Raw genomic sequence first — 14,551 nt, 5'->3', positions numbered from 1 at the left:
CGTCGTGCAGCCTAACTATTTTGTTTAAAATCATTGTATTCTACTGAATGTGCTATCAAAATTATACAGGTAATAACCAACACTAGCTTTATTCATTTAATGTATTGCTGAAACATATATTCTTCTTGTCTTTTATTAGGAGTCATAATTATCTGCTGTTTGTATTGGACTTGCTAGATCACCAACAGCCCAGCATAGACCAATCTCTCATTTCATCTTCTCGAGAGAAGATTGGATAACTGATGGGTGGTTTCATGTGTATGTTCACTGATCATGTCAATGAACTTATTCTGTTGCAGTCTAACATCTATTTAAAGTATTGATCTCCACTTATGTCTATCTAATGTTGAAGAGACACTTTTGAGTGTATACTGATAATTGTTTATTCTTTTAGATACTAGACGTCAAGCAAACTGATGACACAAATTATAAACAAGATGAGATGACTTATTTTTATTTTTTTATTTACAGGTTCTAAACTCCAGGTTTCTAAATTTGCATGGCAGACTTTATGAGAAGTCATGTCCTTTCAAGAAAGTCAACAAGGTCTCTTGTGTAACCTTTTGGCTGCAACTCTTGAATCTCCCTTTTAAGCGGGCCATCTTTATTTGAGGTCTTGTTTTCTGTTTCTACAATCTTGTTTGAATATTATTGCCATCCAAATAAATGTTCATTCTACTTACAGGGTAATACTTCGCTACTTGTCATGGGCTTCATCCACTGGTGAAAAAACAACGAGAGAATGCTTCAATCCAAGACTGATAAATTGTTTAATCGTTAGATTAAATTACAAGTGCATATCTGGGCTACCTTCTTTTCTGCCGGTGGTCACTCACCCGCTGTGAAACCAGGAGGAGGGGAGGGCTCTGGTCGAACGGGGACTTGGAAGGCGCATGATTCGATGAAAACTTTTGGAGGGTCATGAGTCTAACCCGGAAGCCTAGTATGACTACATCTCCCCAGTAAAACTTGCCTCGTACTTCTCTCTTCTTCTCGGTCCAGATACTATCGCTGGGGGCCGTAGTCAAATCCTATGACAGCATGTGCGAGTTAAACAAAGCAACCCACTACCCAATGAAACAAACAGCCATCGTTTATTTTTTGGGCAAATCTGCGTTGGTCAAGTTACAAATTTGTTCTAATTCAACAACTCGCGTAGAATTTTGCATCTAGTCTGTTAGTGCAAATCGCGATTCCATGTGTTTGGTAGTTAAGAAAATGGTTGTTTAAAAAACAAACGATGGAGTGTTCTGAGTAGCCAAAAAAAACTCACCATTGTTTGTTTTTAAACAACCATCTTCCTAACTACCAACCACATAGGATCGCTATTTGCACTAATAGACTAGATGAAAAATTCGATAAAAATAGTTGAATTAGAAAAATTTGCAACTTGACGTGACGCAGATTTCCGTAAAACTTAATCGTCGCTTTTTGTCTCATTGCCGCAGCGGTGGTGGCGGGTTGCGTTTAACTCAAGAAGAAAACCGTCTTGAACCGGACGCTCTGTTAGTTGAATTTTTAATTTTTTTAAATAAAAAGAATGAAAGCTAGTTTATTATATAAGTTTTTTATTTATTACAGGCAGGGTTTAGGTGGTTTAGGCTATAAATTTGAGGGTTGGTAGGTGTACATTTGTGGGGTTTGAAGAGTTGGAAGGTATAAGTTTGTGGGGATTGGAGATTATTAATCGGTAGGGAAATGTTTCAAGGGTTACAGATTAACTGGTTTTTTATCCATACTTGAAAAATCCCCCCCTCCACTTTCCTTTCCCAATTCCGAAAGCATGTATATTATTTGTTTGACATCCCGTATTTGTTTCTGTTGCTTCTTAACTTATAAACTGCATAGTCACGATGACAATTTAACAAAATAATGATGCCACTTCGGTAACGACACCAGCACAAGGGACGGCCAATTGAACTTGATGTAGACAGATCTTTCACCAGCATAGGCTGAAACAACGTGCCACATCGGACTGCAACTACGCGAACATAAACGCGAAACCTATAACCATAATGAAATGAATTAATCTTCAGCATCAATGGAAATGCTGTCAATGAAAAGACAAATAAATGTCACTTTATGTTATTTACAAGAGTTAAAGCCCTCAGCTGGCTGCGTCAAATCCACGTGTAAGTTGGGCAGCAACAAAGAAGCTCATACTCCACCAGGGTGTTGATCCTATTTAAAAAAAAAAAAAAAAAACTCAATTACTATCAAGCAACAATTTCTCAAATGACAAAAAAAAAATAATGAACAAAGTTAAGTTAAACTACAAAATCCTTCAGAATAAAGGTTGCAAAGGAATGTACAGTTGGAAAGCTTTTCCAAGGTTCAATTTCTACAACTGAAATCGGTTGAAGAGAAAGGCACTAGCTAAATCTGTAGTCTTACAGTTAGAAAGTTAAACATGTTTACCCGAAATTGTTCTGAAGTGTTTCTGACAAACATGAAGCTGGTACAGGAAAAAAAGACGACAATTTTGGCAAAATGTTCAGCTGCTCAGGCCATATGATCAGATGAAATCGCCATGTAGAAATTATAGGCTGTTACCAGATAAATACCTAAATTCACACACAAATAATTAACACAGTCACATAAAAAAATCTAAAGAGCAATTACCATTATTACGAATAAAAATGTCAAGAAAGAAAAGTACGCCGTATTAAGTATCCAATCCAACGATACGTTTTCAACATGTGGTTTCCAATCAGTGTTTTAAGAAATGGCGGAATTTCGTCTTGAGTAACGAAGACACTCGCGCAATCTAGCAGACAGAATTTTAGCCACCTAGTGATATCCAACATATTCCTTAGCATTCTGGGAAGTGGTGGCAGGGACGTTTTTCTTCCATAACTACTTTAAAAATCAATTTAGCAAATGATTACCTAATTGCGGGAAAAATTACCGAATGATTAATCCCTAAGGCCCCTAAGGTGAATGAGTAGCAGTACTAGAGCCACCAATTTCTATTTTTTTCCAGTTCTTCTACATTACCTACAACCTGTACCTGTGAATTTATATCAAATGTTGTAGATAGCTCATATCTGTAAAGCATATGCTGTGCTGGAACTCTGTGGCTGGAATGTTTTAAATTGTAGTGATGCAAAGTAGCAGTTCTTCCAAGACGCTGTTGGACAAAGTGACAAACTGACAACAGCCCCAAGACATTTTCAAGGATTTCAATTCGTCTTTAGAAAAAAGAGTACTCAGTATGCTGACCACAAACTCTTGATTACCCTGTATGATGCATAGAGCCATAGATCTATTTCAATAATATGTGTGGTTAGTTGTAGTCTGTGTTTGTATTGACTTAAACCATACCTGTTGTGGTCTCCTGAAATGAAAAATTGTTGATGTTTCTTCTAGGACTGGAAGCTGTTGCTGGTGAACTGACTGGTTCACTGGAATTTCAGATACTCATGTCAAAGTGTGTCGTAGTATGGCAGCTTCTTGTCGTAAAATTATTCATGAACTATTTCATCACTTTTCTATGCAAATCTTGCTTTACTGAAAGAAACACAGCACAACTTCTTCATCCCAAGCTCCCATTGCCCAAACATTAACCGCAAGGTTTTGTTTACTTTTACTTTTTACTAGACGAAATTACTAGATTTTACCTATGCATTCATAGGTAATTTTCGAAGAAAGGATTTAACTTTTGACAGCAAACCGCCATTCCATAACTAACTACAATCAACATGGCCTTGACGTCACTACAGCACTGCGAGCCAAGCGGTGTTGCCGGTTTATCAAATGTGCGAAAACTGAAACTGCGATTCGGATGCGGTGTTGCCAATTTCGAAAGAAATTGTGTGGAACCAGAGACAGAGAGCAGACTAGCAGAGCAGAAAGTGACTAATAAGGATTGGAATTAATATTATAACGATGCTTAAGAATGTACTAGAGGTCAACAATGTTAAAAACATAAATACAAACTCCAAACCGAATCCAGAAGGTCGGCTACGCTACACTGTGGTGTTATTTACTGCATGAGTTTCACAATAGAAGGAGCTCCCCAGACGGTGGTTGACGCACATCCGCCGATCCTTGTCGTGCTCACGAGTCACGACTTAAAATGATGTAACAGTTTCCCGGCGCTCTTCCTCATGGGTAATCAAGAACAGCTCAGTGTCTCCTCAGATCTCTGTCTCCAATGTGGTAAACACGTCACAACGGCATCGGTTTAAGTTCCCTCGCAAAACGTTTACAAAACAACGTGCATAGCTTATTAGCGCAAAGGTATTGTAACTCTGAAATAATTCAGTCTGATGAGAAGCTATTCAGAAGGAATTTTGAAAATCTATCTTATTTTTTTCCAAATCCCCGCCACGTGCCGTGGCTTTAGAAACTGGTAACACGTTTGTCTATCTCGGAAGAAAAAAACCAAAAAAGAGGCATATCGTTGAGTCAAAAGATTTCATGTAAGAACAAGCAGATATTGCACGACTGATTTGGCGCATGAGACAAAGTATAACAAGTTCCGTGTGAATTGGCTCATGCGAAAAACGAGAAGAACAAGAATTTGGTAACAAAAGATCAAAAGAGATTGAGGACTTAGTCGGATATTACATAATACTTGATGTATATATATTTATGTATACGAGAGATTTATGGCCGTGCAAAAATGTATGAGCGGGTTTGTTTTCTTTCTTTTTTAAAATCATCTCTTTACGGGTAAGTATTTTTGTTATTTTTAATTTTAAAAGAGGAACATTGGTTCGAATACTTTTTAAATCGTTTGATATTTTCCCAATTTTTGACCCAACCTTTGTTTGTTTTCTAATCCCTTAAGTTTTTGTCAAGAAATGATTCACCGGGAAGACCATTATAGACCAACAAGACATGATTGAAACTTGAAACTCGAGATTCAACAGTTAAATAGAGTTCAATGGTGAAAACAAGATTAAATAAAAACGAAAACAAGAAATTCGAGATTTTTTGATCCGTGCAACAGGGGAACGACAAAAATTCGTCAAAGAAGGATTTCTTTTTAAAATTTCTATATGTACAAAAAGAGTACGGCCATGTTAGAGAGAGATAGTCTGACTTGACAGACACGTAGTCGCATCTCCTTCTGCTGCTAACTTTATTCGCATTTCTCCTAAAAATCCCCTTATTGTAGCATTGGACGGTTGACCAGATTCTTTTTGTTCCATTTCAATCATTCTTCCAAATTTTCTCGTTCTCCATTTGTTCCGTGGCAGTTTCGAGGTTTACCATTTGCCGTGTAATCGTCAATAAATTTGGGTGTTTCTATACCTCCCCCCGTTGACCAAACTGGGAGGGAACGAGGTCGGGGCTGATGATGAGATCGTGATTCAAAGAGCGACTCATTGAAAATATTTGGACCCAACGACGAGCAGGAATTTTTCAATGAAGAGCTCCGAGTCGAGTACGGCGATGTGCGCGGCCCGACCAATCAGGGCGTTGGCCGTCGACGGCAGAGCGTGATGGATGTCGTAACGGACCACTGTGACTTTGTCGTTGTTCATCAGCGGGCCGAGAATGTTGTGAACCATTTCCTGATAGATGGTGCCTGTGAGAGCACAACGGCATCACAAATCACAGTCATTAATCAATACAACACAAATTCCGCTAGTATTTGGATCTTTTTTGATTATTATTACCCAAAACCGTGGGATCCTTGACGGCGGCTCGGCACATTTCGACGCGGGCCGAATGCAGCGGGACGTATCGATCCTGAGCCGAAGCCGAAAGAATGACATAACGAAAGTGATGCAATTCCGAGCTGCGAGCCAGGCGATAGAGGAAAGAATTGCGGGGATCCTCGGCATCCTTCAAAGATAACTGCTGTAGCGAGCCGGATTTCTTCCATCGCTGCATCAGCCACAAACCTGCATAGAATGTCATGTACAAATGAGCCGATCGATCAGCAAAAAAAGATCCCCCCTCCTTCCGAATCCCGATGGGCATTCGCTAGTATACAACACACGAACGAACGAAGAAATCCATACCCATGTTGACCAATCCGGAAGAATTGTAAAGGGTGCCCAGATGCGGCCCGGAGAGCGATAGGAAAGTGTGGAGTTTGGGCAAGAGCGGTCGCATTTGCGGTCGGGTAAGAGCCGATCGTATGATGATGGTGCCGAGCGAGTGACCGACGAAACTGATCCTTTTGGGATTGAGATTATTGCCCTCCAGATAGCAGAAGATCTCCGAGACGAGCCTGTCCGTCATGGTGTCGAACGTGCTGAATGTCCCACCCTGTACGACGAGAATACAACACGTTACAGAGACGACAACATTTTGACAACAACCAGAAAAAAAGAAGCTGAGAGAATCAAAATTTGCCAACCTGATTGCGTTCGGACATGAGAAAGTCCAAATTGGAGCCGGGCAGAACCAATTCCAAATAGGTTTTGACCAGTCGCAAATCGGCCGAATTGCCATCGAGCCCGTGAACGCAGACGATCAAGTGGAGTCCCTCGGGCGAGAAAGGCCTTAACTCCTCAGCCACGTGGAAGTAAGGCGACGTCGGATTGATCGGATGGATATCCGAGTAGAGCGTCCCGTTAAAGTGAATCTGACGTTTGAAATCCTCCTTGGCTTTCAGGAAGGAGAGCGTGCCGTCGCCCAGCATCGAGACCAACTTTTGTTGGAGCAGCTCCTCTCCTTCGCTCTCCGCCGAGGTCTCCTCCTTTGGGTGAACGGGTCCAGAGATTAAAGGGACGTCGCAATCAAAAGTAGTGCCATTTAAAATAAAATAAAAGGGGATTTACTTTGGGTTGCAAAGTTGAAAGCGAAACCGATCGCTGTTGAATATTCGGGTGAAGTCCAGTTCGCTGCTCTTGGAGTTGGCTGTGCTGCTGCTGCTGTTGTTGTTGATGTTGTTGCTCCTGTTGTTGCTGCTGCTGCATTTGGCGCTGGTTCTGTTGGTATTGGGCGTGCAGCGGATGCAAGTCGAGTGCTTCGTCGTCCTGATTTTTAATGAGACACGGCAACGAAGTCGAATGCGAAACATTCGGCTCCAGCAACTTGTAATGCTGGGTGGATGGATTGTTGGATGTCAGGGATCTACAATGAATAATTGTTTGTTCTTTTTATTAAGTGCCTTTGAAGATCAAAGGAAATTTGTTCAATTTAAAAAAAAAAGAAATAAGGAAGGAGTACAAGGCAACTTACAAGGAAACAGCCAAAGACTCGTAAAGTGAATGAGACAGCGCTCTAATGAGCGGATTCGGCTGGCCCGGTCGGCACATTTCATACAGCAATAACTGAAGCAATCGGAGTTCCTGTGAAAAACAAAAAACCCACAAGATTTTTTTTCCAGTTGAATAAATTTCATATTCGAAAATTCGAGTAATTTAGGCTGCGGGGCAAACCTCTTGACTGAGCGGGCGCGGTTTACGGCCGCCGGACTGATTGCCGTTACTGCTGCGACCGATACCGGGACCTTCGTCTTCCCCGAGGCTGCGAAACGTTCCGCGTGTGCCTTCAGGCGGAGCGTCCCGCTTGGGCGAGATGAGCATCGAGTTCAGGTTGAACCGCTTGGCAGCAAAGTTTCTCAACCGGGGAGGATCCTGGGCCGGAGAGAGAAACAAAAAACAAATAAAGATCGTCAAACCATGGACCAGACATGAAATTATCCAGCTGAGGTTACTTGGAACTCTTCCGGCGGAGCCAGCGGAGCGGGATCTAATTCAGGATAAGTTGGCTCGTCTCGACATCGGTGACGGGCCGGTGGCGGACTATTCTGTCGGCTGGACATGGTCGAGGAAACCCATCCGCTCTGGTCGCTACAGTCGCTGGCCGAGGAATTCAATCCGTCGGCCCTGAGACGTTCAATGAGTGGACTGGTGGGCGCCATGGCACCCTTGGTCATGATGTCATTCGTCTTCAAAGTCCGTCCGCTCGAAGCAGCGCGGACCAGAGCCGGATCGGACACGCTGTGGCAAAAGGCCAGGTCCGATGTCGGTGGTTTGATTCGATGGGCGACCGCCTGGCGACCGGGCGATGCGCATTTCAGATCCGGTAGAGATTCGCTATTGGATTGCGGATTAGCTGCCGTGCAGCACTCCACCAGGGGTTTGTATCCCAGTAATTTGACGGGTAGCGACGGATTCCTCCTGGCGGCCTGGTGGACGGGAAAAAAAAAAGAAAACAAACATCCAATTGATGTATAATATAGAAGGAAAGCAACCAAACAAAAAGTCCTTTCGAAAAATACGACTGATAACAAAGTCAAATTGGATTATTTACGGCTGCCATGGCGACTCGTCTGAGCTGCTGAAAGTTTTCGGAGCTTTTGCTCGTGACCAGTGGGCGGAATTTGAAACGTGATCCGCTTGCCGAGTTGCCATTGTCATTTAAATGGTCGCCGCCGCCGCTGTCGTCGTCGTTGACATGACGAATGAGCGGCTCCTCGCCTCCGCCGTCCATGTCGTCCATGTCGTCGGCCGCCGGACGTGACGACAACGATCCGGCCGCCGTTTCCGTGACGTGAGCGTCGTGTGCCAATTCGGCTTGGAGTTGGCCTTTTTCTCCGCCGTAAGAGCGCCGGCGGTGATCTCCCAGCAGAAACTCTTGCTGCTGCTGGCCAAGGTGGTGGTGGTGGTGGTGCAGGACGGACGGTGACGCCCCGCTAATGAGCGGCGTCTGGGGCAGAGATCGATAAACATGATTCACCACCAACGTGGCCCCCGGTGGGCGACGGGATTGTCGAGACTGCTGAGGCTGCAAGAGGCTTTTGTTGCCGGACGGCGTCTGAATGATTCATCAGCACGATCAATGGGCGGCCAGCAGTGGGCGAGCCACAAAAAGAAGAGAGAAAAGTCGCCATTATATTTCAACCCAACAACAATTGAACGACGACTGGGCAAAAGCCCAGCTGAGCCACTAGAACAACAACAACAACAAGAAAGAGGCAAAAGCGGTTCAAAATGGTTCACCTGTGGATTAATCTCCTCGTAAATGGGCTGCTGGAACTCAAAGGGCCCATCACACTTGGGCGTGGTGGGCTTGGCGGCCGGATTAGTGAAGGATCTTTTCTTGAATCCGGCGCTGCCGGCTGGCTCGTAGCGATCCTCGAAAATGACGGGCAGACTATTGATGTCGCCGTTCATTTCCAGACACTCGACCGGCAACGGAGGCAAGCTGGACAGATACCTATAAGAGATGGACGGATCAATTTGACGCCCGTTATTGACCGACGGCCGCTAATCGGCTCTCATACTAAAAACGGATGCTGTCACTCTACCTGGATTTGCGCAGAGCCTCCGTCACGTAAAGGTAAGTGTGGACATCGGCGTCGTTGCAATTGGCCATGGCCGGCCTTGGGTGATTGACGACGTAAAAGGCCTCGGCGAAACGTCTGACCCGGTTGGCGTGATGTTGCTGGGCCAGCATCAAGCGGACGGGTTCGCTGCCGGCAAAGGCGTCCAGCAACTTGCGCCAGAGTAGGACATTGTGAGCACAGAGCTGGCCAATCTCGTTGTTGGCCGCCGCGACGAATTCCTCCTCGCAGTCCGACGAGTGTCCGTCCCGGCCTCCTCCCAGCGTCACTTGCGAGGTGGACGCCGGAATGTGCTGGTCGTCGGCACTTGTTCCGCGCAGCGGTCGACTCGAGTGCTGCTCGTCGTGCTGCTCTTCCGGCAACTCGTTGAGGAAGCGACGCCGGGCGGAGCGCAGCGATTCGGCCGAGGCCGACAGCAAACTGCACACGTCCCGGTGAACTTGTCGCGCCTGAGCCAATCGCCAACCGGCGTGACCCGTCGATTTGACTCCAGTCTGAATTCGCGCAAGGATCACAAAACAAATAAAAAAAGAGAATCAATCGAAATGGTCCGGAAGAAGAAAAACAACGGCCGGGTTATCGATCCGGTCCGAACCGATTGGCTAAAGAAAAATGGATAAGAGAGCCAATAAGAAATGAGAAACATCCATCAAGAAGAGCAAACACAAAAAATGGATGGCATTCACTTTTGCCAAGAAGAAGAAGAAGAAAAATAGAAGAGCAGAGAGACACAACGTTACCCCTCCGGGAAAGAAGAAACTATCGAAGGATGATTCGTCGTAACGGGAATACGAAGTCCTGGCATTGTTGCCCATCCGAGAACGGCCACTCCGGGGAGCACTGGATGGAAAAACACACACACACACGAAAGGAAATATACAGAGGGGTGAGGGTGTTAGTTAAACAATGCAAAGTCAATGACAATATGTGCGAGACACTCGAAAAAGATGGCGATACCATGTACAATGAGAAATCGAATACAATGGCGGCGGCCAAACACAATAGCTCCTCACCGTTGTCATTCAATTTTTCTAAAAAAACAACAACTTACCAGCTCTGCACCAGGTGTTTCATACTCCTCCTTGATAGGTTTTTTATTTTTATCCGCAGAGCAAAAGTGCAGCACAAAAGGAGAGAGAGAAATATATAAGAGAAAAATGTCCGACATTAATTTCCCCCCATCGATCCTTATATAACTCGGATGACAAACGGCAGAGTAGGAAGAAAAAAGCTATTAGCTTGACGAGTTTTTATTTTTATTCCCTTTCCAAAAGTATCGATACTCTTCCTGCCATCCCACCTATATAGATCCATTCCAGCGTTCGACTAATGAAACTTAACGGCCTGGATCGATAGCAATCGCCGACGATCCATCCAGAATTGGAAACAAAAAACGATCCAGGAGAGACTCACAACAACATTCGAGAGAGAAAGAAGAAAAAAGCTTCTCCCCCCCCACCCCGGAAAAGTAAAGTTTACCGCATACTAGGCGCCGGCGAGGTTGCCATTCAAAGAATGTCGGGAGTGTCTGAAAAGAAATCTATCAAAAAGTAAAAGAAGAAAAAGAAGGAGCTTATATTCCTGTCGTCTATAAAAGCAAATAACTACACACACACATTTCCTTCTTCTTCGCCCTCCTTGCGACAGGTTTTGGAATGGAAAAGGCGACGAGCGAAGCGCGATCAGTCTATATACTTTTCGCGTGGGAGAATTCCGGGAGGGAGGAGGAGGCCGGTTGCCTCTACAATTTTCGGCCGCGCGCTCTATACTAGACGGGAACGAAGAAGAAGAACAACATAGTCAGACATGAAGAGATTCTGATGGGCTTTGACTGGTTGCCGGGAATCAGAGCGCTGCCGTCGTAGACTAAAGCAGTGCGATGGGAGTGGCCCTTTTCTCAGACAGACACGACGCTGGAGCTAGTCCGGCCCGTGTTTATTTGCAGACAGAACAGCTGGGCCGGCCGTCTTGTGATTGTTGTAGTTGTTAAAGACGATACAAAACAACTTGACAGCCACAGTCTTTGTTTATAACATCTCTGCAAGCAGCACAAGAAGAGCGGAGGAGCTCCTAATAACACGCCCGACTTATTCCCCTTTTGCCCATGTTTTGAACACACAGCCAGAGCCACCTCCGCTGGATTGAACTGCAATCTCTGTCTTAGGCAATAAAATCAAAGTGGGGTAGGGCCTGGAATTCATTACTTGATGTAAGGTTGGTGGACGGCGATGAGAGAGGCGTGGACGGTGACGGTGATGGCGGCCAGATGGAAGTAGTCGAAAAGGACGGGCAGGTGGTAGTGTAAGCCGCGCGTGGGCGACAAGTGAAGCTGCAGCGTCCGGCTGGAGACGCAGAGAATGCCGCCGCCGCCTCCGTTGCCTCCGCTTCCGTTGCTAAAACGTTCCTGGGAATCCAATCCAGACTCTGCCAGGCTGTAGCCCTGCTCGCTGAACCACAGCTCCATCACCAGATGTAAATCCAGTCGCTCGAGCGTCTCTTCAATCTAAAACCGACCGAAAAGAAAAACACAAAATATATCAGAGAGAAAACAACAGTCAAAGAAGAGCAAAAGAATCAAATAATCAACACAACTTAAAAAAGATGAGAGAAAGAAAAAGGTTGTCGCTCGTCGTCGTTGCTGTCGACCCAAAAGCCAAAGGAGGGAGGAAGAACGGGAGTCACGGCAGGGAAGAAGAAGAAGACGGGAAGGGAGCAAAAAAAAATCAATAGTCAAGACGGGCAGAACGAGGTGAGTGGAGCAGAGCTCTAGACGGTAGTGCAGCAGTAGCAGCAGTAGTGGCCTAACCTTATGGCTGTCTACTAGGACGTGCAGTCTAAATTGGGCCATGTCCGACAGGGAGACGTCCTCGTTGCGGTACAGGATCTGGAATGTTTGACTGATAAAGGAGCCGTTGAGGACGCAGGCCGGGTGCAGGATATTGGCCGTGGATGCAGATGAAGTCGCTTGCTGCTGGCCACCGCCGCCGCCGGTAGTCGTGCCTTGACCGTTGTTGTTTCCACTCGGGCGGTGGTAGAGCGATCCTTCCAATTTGACGGCGATCTTGGGCGACGTCCTCAAGTGCCCCCGCACTTGGTAGATCCTGTGCATGGCAAAGGAGACACACGGAACACAAAGAATAATGATCTAGACATGTTTTATTTGAAATAAGACGCAGGACAAAGATGTTGGTGCAGTCGGTCACGACCCAACACACAGCAGACGTTCCTCGTCTGCCTTGATTGGTCGTGGACATCTTTTTTACAGGAGCTCCCGAATCCAGGTTATCTCTCTCTCTCTCTCCTGCTCGTCGTCTTTTCCATTCTTTTCCAGACGTTTGTGTAAGCTAGAGAGATCATGTACTAAGCCGTTTAAGTATGGGGAAAGCGCCACTGTTCAGGAAGGGGGGCGCCCAATCAATAACGAAAGAGAAACGTCAGGGGTGGTTGTTAGTTTAGTACGACGCTTTCTTCGGCTTAAGTTACAGAGAGAGAGAGAGCTAAGGAAAAGGGGATTTGCTTTCACATTGCAGGATGTGAGTGCTGGCAACAGCCAGCAATGGCTCACGGTCCTTTCCTGCAACACCCAGTGCAGTCAAATTACAACCCCCTTCAGTCAAGTCATTCAGTAGCTAAGACTCGAAAGGGGGGGAATTAAAACACTTGACGGTCCTCTGTGTGTGTGTGGGGGGAGTTGGAGCTGCTGATTGGACTCACCCTCGCTGAAAGAGGTCCACATTGTAGAACTTGTTCAATTCCACAAAAAGCTCTAGCGTTGCTTGAAGATCACCCATGATGATGTGGACAGGAGAGATAGCATGTTCTCCACGGTCCAGTGAGCAGTTGTCCTACGGTTTTTGTGTGGGCTGAGGAGGTGAAATGATTGATGAGAGCGCAGGTGGGCAGGCAGAATCAATCTCCTGCGCTGTTGAGCAAAACCACAACTGGCAGACACACTGCACACACAAGGAAACTGATTTCCAGACCAGGTAATAGAACACGGCCACAGCTGCTGCCACTTTGGCAAGAGATTCTTCAACAGGGCGAACGACAGTGACGGTAGGAGTAGCAGTTGGTCCTTTTCATGATTAACGAGTTTTTTTCCGTCGCACTCTCGCAGGCCGTATAACACTAACCCTAATTCAATACGAGAATCACCGTTAATTCCAGACACACGGCTCGGTGTTGGTCTTGTTGTTGTTCTGCTAGTTACATCCGCATCGGGGGATAATTAGTCGAACGTGAGACGTCTCAATCGTTAGTGATTTCTTTCTTTTTTTCCCCAGTCTGGTTGTTGTTGTTGTCGTCTGTGTCACGCGCTACCCCCCCAATCACGACCGCGTTCACTCCGTGTCGTCTACCGACTGTTGCCAGTCTCTCGGTCGGTCCTCCTTCACTCCCCCCCGTCCTTGGTTTTGACAGTTGGGAAAGTGGGGCAACGTCGGATCGAAGCCGTTTCTAACCCGGAGAAAAAATCGAAATGCTCTTTATTATTCCTCGTCTTTGGCTGGCCGCCGCTGGCTGCTCTTGTCATTTCCCTCTGCTGTTGTTGTTTTGTTGATGTCGCGTCGCATTTTCCATCAACTCGACTCGTTCATAATTACATTACGACTCGGCGTCCATTCGTCCATTCGTCCGGGAAATACCCGGCGACGTCTTTTATACTACAGTATAGTTTTCCAAGAGCGATTTTCGGGGTCCGGACAGCAGAGAGCTTGATCATATCTTTGTTTTCGCCACTCTCGCGGACGTCATAAAAGTTGACATGGCTCGTTTCTCCAATTCAATCGAGATTTATAATACCCCCCCACCAACAACACCGAACAACACCACCATTGAGCGTCCGAATCCATAACGAAAATCGAGTGCTATCCTCTGTGCTGTTTGTTTGTTTGTTAAACGACAAAATATCACGGCGTCAAAGAGAGAAAGAAGAAAAAAGTATAACGGTCGTGCAAGACAAATTGCGACTGTCTATCGATAGCTTCGGCAGCATCGGACACACACACAATCGCCCAATCCCGCCCATCTTTACTTTCCTCCATCTCGATTTTTCGTGATTTTCTTATTTCTTTTCTTCGCCTAGTCCAACAAAATCCACGTCATTCCGCCTTTTTTTTTTCTTCTTTCCACTGGCCACATCCGGATCGAAAACCAATCAAGCGGATATATGATGGGAAAGAGGAAAGAAGGCGGAAGCAATATAAATATAGCGACATTTATTATTGGGCCAATCTTTTCAGGTTTGCAGCCAATAGTGTAGACGGCCTAAAGATGTTTTAGAGGCCCAGAAAAAGT

General features: G+C 45.6%; 2 protein-coding genes across 3 annotated transcripts in view; one reads left to right on the top strand and one right to left on the bottom strand.

The window, feature by feature from the left end:
- The window catches only part of LOC124314826 (LIM domain only protein 3-like), a 347,499-nt gene that overhangs the window by 105,721 nt on the left and 227,227 nt on the right, over positions 1-14,551 (top strand). The window lies entirely within an intron of this gene.
- On the bottom strand, positions 3,382-13,659 carry LOC124314621 (protein FAM135A-like). 2 transcript variants are annotated; one of them, XM_046779845.1, is made up of 17 exons: positions 12,971-13,659; positions 12,063-12,357; positions 11,461-11,759; positions 10,308-10,337; positions 9,997-10,096; positions 9,221-9,750; positions 8,913-9,129; positions 8,224-8,727; positions 7,625-8,098; positions 7,347-7,544; positions 7,147-7,256; positions 6,744-7,038; positions 6,320-6,661; positions 5,979-6,228; positions 5,631-5,858; positions 5,291-5,539; positions 3,382-5,214 (listed from the first exon to the last, which is right to left on the bottom strand). In XM_046779845.1, exons 1-16 carry the CDS (start codon positions 13,045-13,047, stop codon positions 5,334-5,336), a joined length of 4,155 nt encoding a protein of 1,384 aa, XP_046635801.1. In that variant the 5' UTR covers positions 13,048-13,659; the 3' UTR covers positions 3,382-5,214; positions 5,291-5,333. The 2 variants fall into 2 exon arrangements, with proteins under 2 accessions (XP_046635801.1, XP_046635803.1); XM_046779847.1 differs by lacking the exon at positions 10,308-10,337 and having other exon boundaries at positions 3,382-5,539; positions 12,971-13,658.

The sequence above is a fragment of the Daphnia pulicaria genome, chromosome 10 (assembly GCF_021234035.1).
Source record: "Daphnia pulicaria isolate SC F1-1A chromosome 10, SC_F0-13Bv2, whole genome shotgun sequence".
In the NCBI taxonomy this organism is placed as follows: Eukaryota; Metazoa; Arthropoda; class Branchiopoda; order Diplostraca; family Daphniidae; genus Daphnia; species Daphnia pulicaria.
The sequence above is the reverse complement of the archived record's forward strand: the minus strand, read 5'-3'. Positions and strand labels throughout refer to the sequence as shown.

Bases quoted from the DNA above. Each gene is read 5' to 3' on its own strand.
- LOC124314621 (XM_046779845.1), bottom strand. From the start codon at position 13,047: ATGGGTGATCTTCAAGCAACGCTAGAGCTTTTTGTGGAATTGAACAAG. The intron at 12,358-12,970 runs GTGAGTCCAATC...TGCCATGCACAG, and splicing joins GTGGACCTCTTTCAGCGAGG to GATCTACCAAGTGCGGGGGC. The intron at 10,338-11,460 runs GTAATGAATTCC...AAACCTATCAAG, and splicing joins GTCCACCAACCTTACATCAA to GAGGAGTATGAAACACCTGG.